Source organism: Bubalus bubalis, chromosome 5, assembly GCF_019923935.1.
Source record: "Bubalus bubalis isolate 160015118507 breed Murrah chromosome 5, NDDB_SH_1, whole genome shotgun sequence".
Classification (NCBI taxonomy): Eukaryota; Metazoa; Chordata; class Mammalia; order Artiodactyla; family Bovidae; genus Bubalus; species Bubalus bubalis.
The window spans coordinates 123,135,696-123,154,881 of NC_059161.1; the positions used below are offsets into that span (position 1 = coordinate 123,135,696).

A 19,186-nucleotide genomic window follows, 5' to 3' on the forward strand; every position below is an offset into this window, starting at 1 on the left:
GTCAAATATGTACATCCTTTACAAGTGGTTGTGCTTTTGTGTACTTTACTGCACAGCAGTAAAATTGTGAAAGTGATGTCTCTACTTTTTAACGGACTAAGTTTGTCATAGCTTTCCTTCCAAGGAGCAAGCATCTTTCCTTTAAAGAAGCAAAAATATTTAATGCTATTCAAGGTGATATTTTATTCCACTTTATTCTCTTCAATTATTCCATAGCATTTTGTGCATCTGCCATATATGTATCTTATGACATGAGAATATAATTAGTTATTTATTTCTCCTGTACTCACTGGATTATAAATGCCATGGAGTTATAGTTCCTTAAACTAGCACAGAAAAGATCCTTACAAATGCTATCTGTATGAGTAAACAAGCTAAATAAATAAACCTCTATAAGAACTTGCCATTGTTATAGCCCTCTACCCTCCATCATTGCCCACTCTCCCCCCATTTCAAAAAAATCACTTTGCCAGCAAAGGTCCATATAGTCAAAGCTATGGTTTATCCAGTAATCATTTACAGACGTGAGAGCTGGATCATAAATGAAGCCCAAGAATTTATGCTTTTGAATCACGGTGCTGTAGAAGACTCTTGAGAGTCCCTTGGACTACAAGGAGATCAAACCAGCCAATCCTAAAGGAAATCAACCCTGAATATTCTTTTTTTTAAATTAATTAATTTATTTATTGGAGGCTAATTACTATCTGGTCCCATCACTTCATGGGAAATAGATGGGGAAACAGTGTCAGACTTTATTTTGGGGGGCTCCAAAATCTCTGCAGATGGTGACTGCAGCCATGAAATTAAAAGACACTTACTCCTTGGAAGGAAAGTTATGACCAACCTAGATAGCATATTGAAAGGCAGAGACATTACTTTACCAACAAAGGTCCGTCTAATCAAGGCTATGGTTTTTCCAGTGGTCATGTATGGATGTGAGAGTTGCACTGTGAAGAAAGCTGAGCGCCAAAGAATTGATGCTTTTGAACTGTGGTGTTGGAGAAGACTCTTGAGAGTCCCTTGGACTGCAAGGAGATCCAACCAGTCCATTCTGAAGGAGATCAGACCTGGGATTTCTTTGGAAGGAATGATGCTAAAGCTGAAACTCCAATACTTTGGCCACCTCATGCGAAGAGTTGACTCATTGGAAAAGACTCTGATACTGGGAGGGATTGGGGGCAGGAGGAGAAAGGGACAATAGAAGATGAGATGGCTGGATGGCATCACTGACTCGATGGACGTGAGTCTGAACCCTGGGAGTTGGTGATGGACAGGGAGGCCTGGCGTGCTGCGATTCATGGGGTTGCAGAGTCGGACACGACTTAGTGACTGAACTGAACTGAACTGAATTACTTTACAATATTGTATTGGTTTTGCCATACACTGACATGAATCTGCCATGGGTGCATATGTGTTCCCCATCCTGAACCCCTCTCCCACCTCCCTCCCCATTCCATCCGTCTGGGTCGACCCAGTGCACCAGCCCCAAGCACCCTGTATCAAGGACTGATGCTAAAGCTCCAATACTTTGGCCACCTGATGTGACGAGCTGACTCATTGGAAAAGACTGTGATGCTGGGAAAGACTGAAGGCAAAAGAAGAAGAGGACAACAGGATAAGATGGTTGGATAGCATCACCAACTCAATGAACATGAATCTGAGCAAACTCTGGGAGATGGTGAAGGAAAGTGATGCCTGGTGTGCTGCAATCCGAGGGGTCTCAGTGTTGGACACGACTTAGCAACTGAACAACAACAATTTTCATTGTGTTGATTTTCATTGATCTGATTTGAACTGAAGCAGTTACTGGAAGAGAAGGATTTCATCATATTTTACTTGTTTTAATTTAATGCAGGATTATTTTCATTAACTCTTTTAATAAAGATTTAGTACTAACTGAGCAAAAATCTACTTTCACTTCTTTTCACACACAAAAAGTCATAAAGCACTTAACATTTGAGTCTCACATATTACACTTTGAAAAAGGACTGTGCATCCAATATAGAAGGTTATTTTAGTTTATTTACTAGAGAATCTACAAGTCAAAGTTCAGTGCTACTTTGGATCTTGCTGGAAGAATTTTTACAAAGTAAACATGTAACAGATGTGATCATCAATGGCTAGAGTTACTCAGCAAATTATTGATCTCTAATAAATCGCTAATTACTTACCTGACCTTAAAACAACACAGAGAAACAGCTTCCACTATCCTGATGGAAGAGCCAGTTGAGGAGAAAGTGTGGCCAGGATCAACACACACTTAGTGTGACATTGCAGCTGGAAATATTTTTTCCCTTGAGCTTTTCTAGATAGTCATTTTGCCTCCTTTTGAGGACCACCTGCTCAGCCTTGATGGCCTTTCAGGACCTTCTGGATCAAGTTGGAGGCCTAGGGAGATTCCAGATCCTTCAGATGGTTTTCTTTTGTATCTCTAGCCTCATAGTGTACCCTCACATCCTACTGGAGAACTTCACTGCAGCCATCCCTGATCATCGCTGCTGGGTCCACATCTTGGACAATGACACTGACTCTGCTAATGACACTGGGACCCTCAGCCCTGATGCCCTCCTGAGAATCTCCATCCCACTGGACTCAAACCTGAGGCCAGAGAAGTGTCGTCGCTTCAGCCGCCCCCAGTGGCAGCTCCTTTATCTGAATGGGACCTTCCGCAACATGACTGACCTGGGCACAGAGCCCTGTGTGGACGGCTGGATGTATGATCGAAGTTCCTTCTCCTCCACCATTGTAACTGAGGTAAGAGGCCCCATTTACCTCTTGTGAGTACATGATCTGAGTGTTTAGGGGTAACAGAATAATTAACATGCTTCTAGCCTTTAGTCACTAGGTAGGTGTTCATTCTTCATCCTTTCAGGAAATATTAATTGCCTCTCTATTAAATGCCAGGCACCTACATATTTAATGAGCCTGCTGCTGCTGCTAAGTCGCTTCAGTCATGTCTGACTCTGTGCGACCCCATAGACAGCAGACTACCAGGCTCCACCGTCTAACAAACTCCAAAATAGAAATGAACCCTTCTATTATAGTACTTTTATTCTTGGGATGACCACAGTCTAAACAAGTAATTTATGTAATGTGTTTAAAATGTTATACCAGGTCAGTAATGCTCATCATTTGGTTGTATATTACAAATATTTACTAGACTGATGAAAAACTCCATTCCCAGACTACATTCTGGAGCAGTCATATTGCTGCTGCTGCTGCTGCTGCTAAGTCACTTCAGTCGTGTCCGATTCTGTGCGACCCCATAGACGGCAGGCAGCCCACCAGGCTCCGCCATCCCTGGGATTCTCCAGGCAAGAACACTGGAGTGGGTTGCCATTTCCTTCTCCAATGCATGAAGGTGAAAAGAGAAAGTGAAGTCACTCAGTCATGTCCAACTCCTAGCGACCCATGGACTGCAGCCTACCAGGCTGCTCAGTCCATGGGATTTTCCAGGCAAGAGTACTGGAGTGGGGTGCCATTGCCTTCTCCGACCAGTCATATTACATCTACTATAAAGTTCTAATCAGTAAAATTTTACATCTCCTCAAATGAGTTCTCTCTGTGGCCAAGACTGAGAACTACTTAGTCTGATGTAAACTGGAGATTACTAAAACCAACAGATTTAGAGTACACTTCCCTAAGGAAGCTTTGTTTAAATGAGACCTGAACTAATGCAGAAAAAAAAGAAGCTGAAGAGGGTGATAAAGGCCCAAAATATTGAACTTTGCAAGTTATGTTAAGAAGTTTTGACCAGATTTCCACTGAGAGATTGTTTAAGTTTATTTTTAATCAGAGGATAATTGCTTTACAAAGTTGTGTTGGTTTCTGCCATACAACAATAGAATAAACCCTAAGTATACATATGCCACTCCCTCTTGAACCTCCCTCCCACACCCACATCCTACCCCTCTAGGTTGTCACAGAGCACTGGGTTGAGCTCCCCGTGTTATATAGCTGCTTCCCACTAGCTATTTACATATGGTAATGAGATTTTAAGCTGCTGTGAAGCTCTGCAGTGATGGTGTCCTTCTCTTTCAGTGGGACCTGGTATGTAAATCTGAGTCACTGATCTCAGTGGCTAAATTCCTAGTCATGAGTGGAATTCTGGTGGGAGGCATCATATATGGTTATTTATCAGACAGGTGAGTATCTCTCAATCATAGCTTTCTTTATTCTCAAGTACTTTCAGCTTATGAATTATTCTTTTATTAAGAAATATATATTTCAACTTAGTTTTATGAAGCATCAATCATAACAATTGAGAAGTGTTTTATTTAATTTTGAATAATCATTGTGTCCATATAGTTAAATACTCAGAAAATTACAACAAAAAGAGAATACTTATTACAATTACTTCAGTATTACAAATACTTCAGTATTCTTGCCTTGAGAACCCCATGAACAGTATGAAAAGGCAAAAATATAGGACACTGAAAGACGAACTCCCCAGGTTGGTAGGTGCCCAATATGCTACTGGAGATCAGTGGAGAACTAACTTGAGAAAGAATGAAGATATGGAGCCAAAGCAAAAACAACACCCAGTTGTGGATGTGACTGGTGATAGAAGCAAGGTCCAATGCTATAAACAACAATATTGCATAGGAACCTGGAATGTTAGGTCCATGAATCAAGGCAAATTGGAAGTGGTCAAACAGGAGATGGCAAGAGTGAACATTGACATTTTAGGAATCAGGGAACTAAAATGGACTGGAATGGGTGATTTTAACTCACATGACCATTATATCTGCTACTATGGGCAAGAATCCCTTAGAAGAAATGGAGTAGCCATCATAGTCAACAAAAGAGTCCAAAATGCAATACTTGGATGCAATCTCAAAGACGACAGAATGATCTCTGTTTTTTTTTCCAAGGCAACCATTCAATATCACAGTAATCCAAGTCTATGCCCTGGCCAGTAATGCTGAAGATGCTGAAGTTTAACAGTTCTATGAAGACCTACAAGACCTTTAAGAACTAACATCCAAAAAGGATATTCTTTTCATTACAGGGGACGGGAATGCAAAAGTAGGAAGTCAAGAAACACCTGGAGTAACAGGCAAATTTGGCCTTGGAGTACATAATGAAGCAGGGCAAAGGCTCATAGAGTTCTGCCAAGAGAATGCACTGGTCATAGCAAACACCCTCTTCCAACAACACAAAAGAAGACTCTACACATGGACATCACCAGATGGCTAATGCCGAAGTCACATTGATTATATTCTTTACAGCCAAAGATGGGGAAGCTCTATACAGTCAGCAAGAACAAGACTGGGAGCTGACTGTGGCTCAGATCATGAACTACTTATTGCCAAATTGAGAAAAGTAGGCAAAACCACTAGACATTCAGGTATGACCTAAGTCAAATCCCTTATGATTATACAGTGGAAGTGAGAAATAGATTTAAGGGACTAGATCTGATGGACAGAGTACCCGATGAACTATGGATGGAGGTTTGTGACCTTCTACAGGAGACAGGGATCAAGACCATCCCCAAGAAAAAGAAAAGCGAAAAAATGAAATGGCTGTCTGAGGAGGCCTTATAAGTAGTTGTGAAAAGAAGAAAAGTAAAAGGCAAAGGAGAAAAGGAAAGATATACCCATTTGAATGCAGAGTTCCAAAAAATAGCAAAGAGAGATAAGAGAGCCTTCCTCAGTGATCAATGCAAATAAACAGAGGAAAACAACAGAATGGGAAAGACTAGAGATCTCTTCAAGAAAATTGGAGATACCAAGGGAACATTTCATGCAAAGATAGGCTCAGTAAAAGAACAGAAATGGTATGGACCTAACAGAAGCAGAAGATATTAAAAAGAGGTGGCAAGAATACACAGAAGAACTATACAAAAAAAATCTTCATGACCCAGATAGTCACGATGGTGTGATCACTCACCTAAAACAAGACATCCTGGAATGTGAAGTCAAGTGGGCCTTAGGAAGTATCACTATGAACAAAGCTAGTGGAGGTGATGGAATTCCAGTTGAGCTATTTCAAACCCTAAAAGATGATGCTGTGAAAGTGCTGCACTCAATATACCAGCACATTTGGAAAGCTCAGCAGTGGCCACAGGACTGGAAAAGGTCAGTTTTCATTCCAATCCCAAAGAAAGGCAATGCCAAAGAATGCTCAAACTACCACACAATTGCATTCATCTCACACGCTAGCAAAGTAATGCTCAACCCTGTGTACGAGACAGCAAAAGAGACACTGATGTATAGATCAGTCTTATGGACTCTGCGGGAGAGGGAGACGGTGGGGAGATTTGGGAGAATGGCATTGAAACATGTATAATATCATGTATGAAACGAGTCACCAGTCCAGGTTCGATGCACGATACTGGATGCTTGGGGCTGGTGCACTGGGACGACCCAGGGGGAGGGTGTGGGGAGGGGGGAGGGAGGGAGGTTCAGGATGGGGGGCACGGGTGTATCTATGGCGGATTCATTTCGATGTTTGGCGGAGCTAATACAATATTGTAAAGTTTAAAAATAAAATAAAATTTAAATAAATAATCCTCCTGCTGAAGCCAAGCTTCAGCAATATGTGAACCGTGAAATTCCAGATGTTCAAGCTGGATTTAGGACAGGGAGAGGAACCAGAGATCAAATTGCCAACATCCACTGGATCATTGAAAAAGCAAGAGAGTCCAGAAAAACATCTATTTCTGCTTTATTGACTATGCCAAAGCATTTGACTGTGTGAATCACAATAAACTGTGGAAAATTCTGAAAGAGATGGGAATACCAGACCACCTGACCTGCCTCTTGAAAAATTTGTATGCAGGTCAGGAAGCAACAGTTAGAAATGGACAGGGGCCAACAGACTGATTCCAAATAGGAAAATGAGTACGTCAAGGCTGTATATTGTCACCCTGCTTATTTAACTTATATGCAGAGTACATCATGAGAAAAGCTGGGCTGGAGGAAGCACAAGCTGGAATCAAGATTGCCGGGAGAAATATCAATAACCTCAGATATGCAGATGACACCACCCTTATGGCAGAAAGTGAAGAACTAAAGAGCCTCTTGATGAAAGTGAAAGAGGAGAGTGAAAAAGTGGGCTTAAAGCTCAACATTCAGAAAACTAAGATCATGGCATCCTGTCCCATCACTTCATGGGAAATAGACGGGAAAACAGTGGAAACAGTGTCAGACTTTATTTTTCTGGGCTCCAAAATCACTGCAGATGGTGATTGCAGCCATGAAATCAAAAGACGCTTACTCCTTGGAAGGAAAGTTATGCCCAACCTAGACAGCATATTAAAAAGCAGAAACATTACTTTGTCAACAAAGGTCCATTTAGTCAAGGCTATGGCTTTTCCAGTGGTCATGTATGGATGTGAGAGTTGGACTATGAAGAAAGCTGAGTGCTGAAGAATTGATGCTTTTGAACTGTGGTGTTGGAGAAGACTCTTGAGAGTCCCTTGGACTGCAAGGAGATCCAACCAGTCCATCCTAAAGGAGATCAGTCCTGGGTGCTCATTGGAAGGACTGATGCTGAAACTCCAATACTTTGGCCACCTGATGGGAGGAGCTGACTCATTTGAAAAGACCCTGATGCTGGGAAAGATTGAAGGCGGGAGGAGAAGGGGATGACAGAGGATGAGATGGTTGGATGGCATCACTGAGTCAATGGACATGAGTTTGGGTAATCTCTGGGAGTTGGTGATGGACAGGGAGGCCTGGCGTGCTGTGGTCCATAGGGTTGCAAAGAGTCGGACACAACTGAGCGACTGAACTGAACTGAATTACAATTACAATATTGTGGGACTTATGTAATCGCCCCAGGGATATAGATACACAAATGGAGAATTAACCAGTGTGCTAAGTGTCATTTTGTCAACACTAAGTTCTGCATACAAGATACAAAAGCACCATCTCCATCAGACCTGGAAGCGTTTCTGGACAGAATTTAGAGAGGGAATGCCATAACATGTTAATTTGGAAATTACCAGCTATCTATGGGAACAGAAAGATGTTCCATGACATGGGATTCCACTTCTTTGCAGACATCGTATGGCTAAAAGTGTTTTTAGCCTTGGCCATGAGTATTGTATTGATTTGTTCCTAAGATCTGTTAGCTGAATGGTTATGGATGCTCAGAGAATGGTCATCACATCATAGCTGCCCATGTGTGATGGGTATAAATCCTATTAAACTAAACATATGGGTACACAGCAATGTGTCATTGGTGGTCTATTGAAAAAGTATGCCATAATTTTGATTTTGATTTTGCAAAAGCAGTTCTCTAAAGATAACTTTGACAACCATACAATTAATCCAATAACTGCTGTTTCAATATCTTTAAGTCCTGTAATAGTACTTCTTCTGAAATAGACAATCATTGCCACCACTGAAGTATGTCTCCCACAGACATATTGGAGAACTGAGGAGAGTTTTATCATCCATCTGCATAATGGTAACTGTTGCTCAGCTAAAAACTATAAAATTGGAATTAGTGAAGCTCAGTCATGTCCAACTCTTGTGACCCCATAGACTATACAGCCCATGGAATTCTCCAGGCCAGAATACTGGAGTGGGTAGCCTTTCCCTTCTCCTGAGGATCTTCCCAACCCAGGAGTCGAACCCAGGTCTCCCACATTGCAGGCAGATTCTTTACCAGCTGAGCCACAAGGGGAGCCCAAGAATACTGGAGTGGGTAGCCTATCCCTTCTCCAGCAGATCTTCCCAACTCAGGAATCAAACTGGGGTCTCCTGCATTGCAGGTGGATTCTTTACCAACTGAGCTTGAAGGAAGCCCCTATGAAATTGGAATATATCATAATAAATGTAAATTAGAAAACAGTTCAGAATCAGAGCATTCACTTTCAACAAACCTGTAACCCAGGCATCTGTGAAAATGTCATGAGAAAATGCAGAGATCAATATTCTTATTGAGTTATAATTGACAGATACAACTATATATATTTAAAGTGTACAACATGATGTTTTGACATATGCATAAAACTACATTACCTGTATCTATTGAATTGGTCATACTATTTTTATCCTTCTTTCTGTTAAAGTGATGTATAACATTAATGATTGTATATGTTGAACTATTCTTGCATCCCAGGGATAAATCCCACTTTCCACTTTATCAGTTCAGTTCAGTTCAGTCACTCAGTTGTGTCCAACTGTTTGTAACCCCATGGACTGCAGCATGCCAGGCTTACCTGTCCATCATCAACTCCCAGAGCTTGCTCAAACTCATGTCCATCGAGCCAGTGATGGCATCCAACCATCTCATTTTCTGCATCCCCTTCTCCTCCTGCTTTCAATCTTTCCCAGCACCAGGGTCTTTTCCAATGAGTCAGTTCTTCACATCAGGTGGCCAAAGTATTGGAGCTTCAGCTTCAGCATCAATCCTTCCAATCAATATTCAGGACTGATTTCCTTTAAGATTGACAGGTTTGATCTCCTCGCTGTCCAAGGGATTCTCAAGATCTTCTCCAACACCACAGTTCAAAAGCATCAATTCTTAGGTGCTCAGCTTTCTTTATGGTCCAGCTCTCACATCCATACTACTGGAAAAACCGTAGCTTTGACTAGATGCACATTTGTCAGTGAAGTAATGTTTCTGCTTTTTAATATGCTGTCTAAGTTTGTCATAGCTTTTCTTCCAAGGAGCAAGCATCTTTTGATTTCATGGTTATAATCACCATCTGCAGTGATTTTGGAGCTCAAGAAAATAAAGTCTGCCACTGTTTCCATTGTTTCCCCATCTATTTGTCATGAAGTGATGGGACTGGATACATCTTAGTTTTTTGAATGTTCAATTTTAAGCCAGTGTTTTCACTCTCCTCTTTCACTTTCATCAAGAGGCTCTTTAGTTCCTCCCACTTTATCAGGGTGTATGATTCTTTAAGTGTACCATTAAATTAAGCTTGCTAATATTTTGTTGCTTCGTGATTGGTTCTTAGTAGGTTGTATGTTTCTGGAATTTATCCATTCCTTAAAGGCCATCCAATTTGTTAGCATATAATTATTTGTAGTACTTGCTTATAATCCTTTGTATTTCTGTGGTATCAGTTTTAATGTTTCCTCTCATTCTGATTTTATTCATTTGAGTCTTCTCAATGAAGAAGTCTAGTTTTTTGTCAGTCTAGCTAATAGTTTGTCACTTTTGTTAATTTAAAAAAAAAAACTCTGCTTCATTGATATTTTATATTTTCTAATCTCTATTTTATTTTTTAATATAAATGTATTTATTTTAATTGGAGGTTAATTACTTTACAATATTGTATTGGTTTTGCCGTACATCTAATCTCTATTTTATTTATCTCTGCTCTGATCTTTGTTATTTCCTTCCTCTGCTAGCTTTAGGTTTAGTTTCCTAGTTCCTTGAGGTGTAAAGTTGGGGTGCTAATTTGAGTTCCCTCTTTTTTAACATCGGAATTTAATGTTATAAACTGTGTTAAAAATTGTTTTTAAATGCTTTTGCTGCATTCCATGAGGTTTTTTATGTTGTACTTCCATTTTCCTGGGTATCATATTTTTGCTTCTCTTTTGATTTCTTCTTTGATCCATCGATTGTCCTGGAGAGTGCTGTTTAATTTCATCATGTTTGTGAATTTTCAGTTTCCTTTTGTTATTAATTTCAAATTTTATAATAAATAACTTCCAATTTACAAAGTGGTTGGAAAAGATTCTCGATATGATTTTGTTGTTGTTCAGTTGCTAAGTCATATCCGACTCTGAGACCCCATGGACTGTAGCACACCAGGCTTCCCTGTCCTTCACTCTTCCAGATATGATTTAAATCTTCTTAAATTTGTTAAAGCTTATTTCATGACCTAATTTATGATCTATCTTTTATGTGCACTTGAGAAGTATGTATATTCTGCAATTGTTACATGGGATGTTCTACATATTTATTAAGTTCCTTTAATCTAAAGTGTACTTCATATTTTCTATTTCTTCCTGGTTTATTTTTAGGAGACTACTCCTGTCTAAGAATTTATCCATTTCTTCCAGGTTGTCCATTTTATTGGCATGTAGTTGTTTGTAGCAGTCTTTTATGAACTTTTGTATTTTTGTGGTGTCCATTGTAACTTCTTTTTCATTTATAATTTTATTGATTTGAGTCCTCTCTCATTTTTTTTGATGAGCCCAGTGAAAGGCTTATCAATTTTGCTTATCTTTTTGAACCAGCTCTTAGTTTTATCTTTGCTATTGTTTTCTTCAATTCTATTTTATTTACTTCTCTAATCTTTTATGATTCTTTCCTTCTACTATCTTTGGATTTTTTTGTTGTTCTTCTTCTTCTTTCTCTAGTTGCTTTAGGTGTAAGGTTAGGTTGTTAATTTGTGATTTTTCTTGCTCACTTAAGCAAGATTGTATTGCTATAAACTTCCCTCTTAGAACTGCTTTTTCCACATCCCATAGGTTTTGGATCGTGATGTTTGTTTGCAGATGACATGATTTCTATGCATAGAAAATTTTAAAGATGCTACCAGAAAACTACTAGAGCTCATCAACAAATTCAGTAAAGTTGTAGGATACAAAATTAATACACAGAAATCTGTTGCACTTCTATATGCTAACAACAAAAGAACAGAAAAAGAAATTAAAGAAACAATCCTACCTAAGGAGACAAAGGTGGCAAGAATATACAGAAGAACTGTACAAAAAAAGATCTTCACGACCCAGATAATCAGGATGGTGTGATAACTCACACTCACCTAGAGCCGGACATCCTGGAATATGAAGTCAGGTGGGCCTTAGGAAGCATCACTATGAACAAAGCTAGTGGAGGTGATGGAATTCCAGTTGAGCATTTCAAATCCTAAAAGATGATGCTGTGAAAGTGCTGCACTCAATATGTCAGCAAATTTGGAAAACTCAGCAGTGGCCACAGGACCGGAAAAGGTCAGTTTTCATTCCAATCCCAAAGAAAGGCAATGCCAAAGAATGCTCAAGCTACTGCACAATTGCACTCATCTCATACACTAGTAAAGTAATGCTCAAAATTCTCCAAGCCAGGCTTCAGCAATACATGAATTGTGAACTTCCAGATGTTCAAGCTGCTTTTAGAAAAGGCAGAGGAACCAGAGATCAAATTGCCAACATCCGCTGGATCATCGAAAAAGCAAGAGAGTTCCAGAAAAACATCTATTTCTGCTTTATTGACTATGGCAAAGACTTTGACTGTGTGAATCACAATAAACTGTGGAAAATTCTGAAAGAGATGGGAATACCAGACCACCTGACATTCTCTTGAGAAAACTGTATGCAGGTCAGGAAGCAACAGTTAGATCTGGACATGGGCCAATAGACTGATTCCAAATAGGAAAAGGAGTATGTCAAGGCTGTATATTGTCACCCTGCTGGTTTAACTTTTATGCAGAGTACATAATGAGAAACACTGGGCTGGAAGAAGCACAAGCTGGAATCAAGATTGCCGGGAGAAAGATCAATAACCTCAGACATGCAGATGACACCACCCTTATGGTAGAAAGTGAAGAAGAACTAAAGGGCCTCTTGGTGAAAGTGAAAGAGGAGAGTGAAAAAGTGGACTTAAAGCTCAACATTCAGAAAACTAAGATCATGGCATCTGGTCCGATCCCTTCATAGCAAATAGATGGGGAAACAGTGGAAACAGTGGCTGCCTTTCTTTTTCTGGGCTCCAAAATCACTGCAGATGGTGATTGCAGCCATGAAATTAAAAGAAACTTACTCCTTGGAAGGAAAGTTATGACCAACTTAGATAGCATATTAAAAAGCAGAGATATTACTTTGCCAACAAAGGTCTGTCTAGTCAAGGCTATGGTTTTTCCAGTGGTCTTGTATGGATGTGAGAGTTGGACTGTGAAGAAAGCTGAGTGCCAAAGAATTGATGCTTTCGAACTGTGGTGTTGGAGAAGACTCTTGAGAGTCCCTTGGACTGAAAGGAGATCCAACCAGTCCATCCTAAAGGAAATCAGTCCTGGGTGTTCATTGGAAGGACTGATGCTGAGGGTGAAACTCCAATACTTTTGCCACCTCATGCGAAGAGTTGACTCATTGGAAAAGACCCTAATGCTGGGAAGGATTGGGGGCAGGAGGAGAAGGGGATGACAGAGGATGAGATGGCTGGATGGTGTCACCAATTCGATGCACAAGAGTTTGGGTGAACTCCGGGAGTTGGTGATGGACAGGGAGGCCTGGCATGCTGTGATTCATGGGGTTGCAAAGAGCTGGACACGACTGAGTGACTGAACTGAACTGAACTGAATATGCAGAATCTTAAAAAAAAAATGATACAAATGAACTTGTTCACAAAACACTGACTTAGAGAATGAACTTATGGTTTCCAGTGGGGAAGGGTGGAAAGGAGGGAAAGACTGGGAGAAAAAAAATATAGTTCAAACCATTATTTCCTATTGTTTTTACATTTCCATTTTCCACTGTTGAAAGTGGTATTGAAGTCCCCTGCTATTATTGCACTGCTGTCTATTTCTGCCTTCAGATTGTTACTATTTGCTCAGTATTTTATTTTGCCCTTCTCTTAATTTGTCTTTCTGTTTCTCTTCTTCTTTTGGGACTTCCATAATGAGAATAGTGTTTTATTTGTTGGTGTTCATAATCCAACAGGCATTCTCTACTCTTTTTAATACTTTTTATTTGTTCTTCTCTGATTGGAAAATTTCAAATGACTTGTCCTTGAGTTCACAGATTTTTCCTCCATTTTATACATCTTTTGTTGGTGCTCTGTATAGTTTCACTTATTGTATTCTTCAGCTGTAGAATTTGGTTCATATTTATCATTTCTAGCTCTCTGTTCAACTTCTCATTTTGTTCATGTATTATTTTCTTAATGTCATTGAATTCCCAACCTGCATTCTCTTGTAGCTCATTGAGTTTCCTTAAGACAGTTTGCTTGAATTCTTCATGAAGCAGTTCAAAGACATCCACTTATTAGAGGTCAGTTGCTGTAAAACTATTCTGTTTCTTTGTTGGTGTCCTGTTTCCTTGATCTTTTATGTTTCTTATAGTGTTGCATTGATATATGCACATTTCTCGGAACAATTACCTCTTCCAAACTTTATAGACTAGATTTGTTGGAGAAAGACCTTCACCTGTGGGGGAATGAGCAGGTACCAGCTGAGTGGGGTGTGCCAATTCCAGCTGTGAGGAAGGTCCAGTAGTCTCCATGCAGCTCCACCAAGTGAAGGCTGCATTGGTAGCAGCCCTCTAATATTATTGGTGCAAGGGCTGTTTTGGGTACGGATGCCTACCACATCTTTCCTCAGAGTGTGCTGGTCATTTTGCCCTTGATAGGAGGTGTAATTGATGTTGCAAGGTTCACAGCCTGCACTGAATGTTGGGTAGATCCTCCTCTTTGCTCCGTGACTGTCATAGCCCTGTCAGGGTTGGGATCTGATCCCCAGTTGTTGGAATAGAAGCCCTAAGGGTCAGATTCCATAAGGCTCCATTGCCCTTAAGTGCAAGCTTTGTGCCAAAGGAATTGAGTCCTATAGCAAGTGGGGCCTGTGTGATCACAGTGAACTTATGTACCTCCCATGCAGGCATTCACAGTTCTGCCCAGTAGCAGCCCAAATTTTCATCTCTTCTCTGTTGTGTCCATCCTAACGTAGTACTATAGCGGCTCTGGGAGCTGCTGTGCTGCAGCTGCACGGATCAAGGTGGCTGCCCTGCTGCCTGGGACTTGGGGGGCTGCCTCTTTAAATCCCTCTTTTAAAATATTTGCTTCTGTGTTTCTTCCTTCTCCATCTTATCAAATTCCTCTCAGAATTTTCTAAGTCCCTCTGCTTCTGTCATGACTGTCTTCTATATTGTTTTAGAAGGAAACCTGTTGCCCAAAGCCAACAAACCCAAAGTCAGCAAGGAGGGTCTCGTATGCAACCCATCAGCCACTGTGATGGATTTATTCCACAGGTGTTGTTTTCAAATAAGTTCTGTTGTAAACTGTGTGAGCCTAAATTAGCAAGTACAACTTTAGATTCCCTGAGTGTAGGTTTTATACAGAATCCCTATGCTAAAGGCATGTGTTAGTAGAAGGGACAGTTATAATATTTTAAAATTCCAAAATATTGCAACCTGCCTATATGGTTTGAATTGGTGTCTGCTGGGAGCTGGCATATTGCATATTGAGTGAGGATCTGTAATAGCTCAACTGGAATTCTATCACTGCCGGGAGCCAGCGTGAGGCACTCCGCCCATGACAAAGGTCATGAGGAAGGAGGCTCGGCATACGCAAAGGCGGGATCGAGCCTCAGGAGTCCCCCTGGAAATTCTCGAGCATCTACCCCCAAAACCAGAGTCTGCCTACTTTCTGCTTTGTGCTTTCACCTACACCTCTGACTTTACGGGGGGCTGTCTCCCACTACCTCTCTCTGGAAAAAGAGTTAGCTTACAGCTCCAGTTAATAATTCCTGGGTGTGACAGTGTTTAACCTACAAACTCCTTTGGAAATCCTCTAGCCTGCCTGAATAGGTTTTTCCGGCCACATGTGATTGTTCAGAGCCTCCCAACTGTGAGAGGCAGGAGATGTTCTAAACTGCCTAAACACAGATTCCTTTGAGTAGTTAAAAGATTGATTAGAAAATGTATTGGTGAAGGGTTTTTCACTTGTTGGGCCAATGTTTGCTGCTAAGTCTCCATACTCCTTACCTACTGTGTCCTTGGCAGTGTATTGATTGATATAATGGGTGTATAGAAATGTAAAATGCAGCTTTGTCCAATGCTTTTTTGGAGGCTGGTGCCTGACTTTGGAATAATCACCTTTAGAGAAAAATAAGTTTCTTAAAATGTTAACAGGCCTCCGGGCCAGAAGATGATGTCAATCACCTGAACTTTTGCATATGATAAGTTTGAAAGCCTGGCTTAGATTAGAACCAGGAACTGCTGTCCTTGCATGACTCCACCCCTTCCCCCATTATCCTCTATGCATACCTTAAGGTATAAAAACTACTTTGGAAAATAAAGTGCGGGCCTTGTTCACTGAAACTTGGTCTCCCCATGTCATTCTTCCCTTTAACTTCCAGCTGAGTGTCCATCTGGAGCGCGGATGTCCTCTGCGACCATTTATTTGCCTGGGCTTCTAAGACCCACTCGAGAAGGTGTCTAAGGTGGGGCACCTTCCGCTATTCGAGAGGGCGCCTGCGGCCTCCGTGGTCAGAGCTAACCTGGTGTCACGGGTTATATTGATTTTCCGCGTAAACCAAGCCACTCAGCTTCTTTTCTCCACTGAATTTTCCTACTGAGCTATCCTTATTTTAGCCGCTTTTCTCCACTGAATTTTCTCACTGAGCTATCTTTATTCTATTACTCTTTATGTCTTTGATGAATAAATAATTAAATAGGTCGCTGACACCGTCCCCGCTTCGAATACCCTGGATCAGCCGGGGCTGGACCCCGGCAGGTGTCAACCCAATACTAGTAACAGAATAGAGAAGAGGCTTTGATACATTCAGTTTCTGTTTACACACGGGAAGTTTGCTTCTCAGATCTGCCATTTATTGTTGATGCTTTAAGGATTCATTGCGTCTGCCTGCAATGCGGGAGACCCGGGTTCGATCCCTGGGTTGGGATGATCCCCTGGAGAAGGAAATGGCAACCCACTCCAGTACTCTTGCCTGGAGAATCCCATGGATGGAGGAGCCTGGTGGGCTACAGTCCATGGGGTCGCAAAGAGTTGGACACGACTGAGCAACTTCACTTTGACTTTCTAAGGATTCCAAGTGCTTTCTTTTTGCTAGTTTTTACAAGAGGTTGTTATTGTTCCTATAGCCTAATTTGGTGCTTTCTTTCTCAGGTTTGGGAGGAAGTCTATAATCAGGTTGTGTTTCCTCCAGCTTGCCATTGTTGATACCTTTACAGTCATTGCCCCCAATTTCCTCATTTACTGCTCACTACGTTTCTTGGCTGGAATGTCTGCTACATGTCTCCTGACAAATAATGTTTTGCTCAGTAAGTCAATGCTTTGTATCTTCGGTGTTTTCCAAGTCTTAACTCTGACCTTGAAATTCCATGTTTATTTGAATAAAATTTCCGCTTGTGTTTTCTTTCAGCACTGGAATGGACAGAGCCCCGATTCCAAGCTATGGCAACAACACTGTTGATGGCTGCCACTAGTCTGGGACAGACAATCCTTGGAGGCCTGGCTTTTGCCATTTGAGACTGGCACACTCTCCAGCTAGTGATGTCTGTACCACTCTTTGTTTTGTTTCTGGCCTCAAGGTATGAACCTTCTTTCCTCCTTTGTCTTGTGAGAGTCTGGGGTGAGAATGTACATGGAATCAGATACAAGAATTCTGTTTGGTCCTGGTCTATTGAAGTATTGAAGAAGGAAATGGCAACCCATTCCAGTATTCTTGCTTCGAAAATTCCATGGACAAGAGCCTAGTAGGCTACAGTCCATGGGGTCGGAAAGAGTCGGACATGACTGGGTAACTTTCACTTCTCTTCATACCTGAGTATGTACTCTCCTTATATGTGCCCTGTGTACAATTCGAGAAGCAAAACAGGTAGAGTTGCCAGATAAAATTAAGGACATTCAACGAAATTTGAATTTAAGATAACCAGCTAATATTTTTGTGAAATTATATCCCAAATATTGTAAGATACATAATTATACTGAAAATTGTTCATGATTTATATGAAATTTCTAACTGGGTTCTGTATTTTTGTTTGCTACTGAATAAAACACAAGAAATCCCATTGTATTAAAATTTCAAACAAGCAACAAATAATTTTTTATCTAAAATATTGCATGGGGCATAGTTCTAATTAAAAATTTACCTTTTTTACTTGAAGTTCAAATTTAATTAGGCACACTATTTTTACATGCTAAAACCAGCAGCCCTAAAGACAGACGACAGCAATGAATTTTCTTCTGGGAATTCTTTTTAGGTCTTATCATCCTTACTAATTGGAGAAGGCAATGGCACCCCACTCCAGTACTCTTGCCTGGAAAATCCCATGGGCGGAGGAGCCTGGTAGGCTGCAGTCCATGGGGTCGCTGAGGGCCAGACACGACTGAGCAACTTCCCTTTCACTTTTCACTTTCATGCATTGGAGAAGGAAATGGCAACCCGCTCCAGTGTTCTTGCCTGGAGAATCCCAGGGATGGCGGAGCCTGGTGGGCTGCCGTCTATGGGGTCGCACAGAGTCAGACACGACTGAAGTGACTCAGCAGCAGCATCCTTACTAATAAGACTTAAGAAGTATGAAGCAAACAGAATTGATACAAAAATATTATCCCTACAGAGAAAAATATCTGAAGGTGAGCTAGCCTCCATTACAATCTGTGATTATAGGTATGGCTTTGCAAAAAAATTATGTGATACAGAAGATATGGACATTTTTCATTTTTTTAACTGATATTGGAGAGAGGAATGGGAAGCAAATTCACCTCCACAACTTCGTAAAGAAAAAGCAGCATGGTTCCTCTAGTTTAAATTAAGTCAGATCGGATCAGTTCAGTTCAGTTCAGTCACTCAGTTGTGTCCGACTTTTCTCGACCCCAAGGACCACAGCACGCCAGGCCTCCGTGTCTATCACCAACTCCTGGAGTCTGCTCAAACTCATGTCCAAGGAGTTGGTGATGCCATCCAACCATCTCATCCTCTGTTGTCCCCTTCTCCTCCTGCCCTCAATCTTTCCCAGCATCAGGGTCTTTTCAAATGAGTCAGCTCTTTGCATCAGGTGGCCAAAGAACTGGGGTTTCAGCTTCAGCATCAGTCCTTCCATTGAACTCTCAGGACTGATCTCCTTTAGGATAGACTGGTTAGATCTCCTTTCAGTCCAAGGGACTCTCAAGAGTCTTCTCCAACACCACAGTTCAAAAGTATCAATTCTTCAGTGCTCAGCTTTCTTTATAGTCCAACTCTCACATCCATACATGACCACTGGAAAAACCATAGCCTTAATTAGATGGACCTTTGTTGGCAAAGTAATATCTCTGCTTTTTAATGTGCCGCCTAGGTTGGTCATAACTTTCCTTCCAAGGAGTAAGCATCTTTTAATTTCAAGGCTGCAGTCACCATCTGCAGTGATTTTGAAGCTCCCAAAAATAAAGTCAGCCACTGTTTCCACTGTTTCCCCATCTATTTGCCTTGAAGTGATTGGATCGGATGCTATAACCTTAGTTTTCTGAATGTTGAGCTTTAAGCCAACTTTTTCACTCTCCTCTTTCACTTTCAAGAGGCCCTGTAATTCTTCTTCACTTTCTGCCATAAGTG

General features: G+C 40.9%; 1 protein-coding gene across 1 annotated transcript in view; it reads left to right on the forward strand.

Moving 5' to 3' along the window:
- Window positions 1-1,657: 1,657 nt before the first annotated feature.
- LOC112585203 (solute carrier family 22 member 9-like) overlaps window positions 1,658-19,186 on the forward strand; it is a 38,791-nt gene continuing 21,262 nt past the window's right edge. The window contains 4 exon segments of the mRNA XM_044943635.2: window positions 1,658-2,754; window positions 4,042-4,145; window positions 16,759-16,913; window positions 17,015-17,183. Coding sequence (XP_044799570.2) covers window positions 2,353-2,754; window positions 4,042-4,145; window positions 16,759-16,913; window positions 17,015-17,183 — 830 coding nt within the window. The 5' untranslated portion in view covers window positions 1,658-2,352.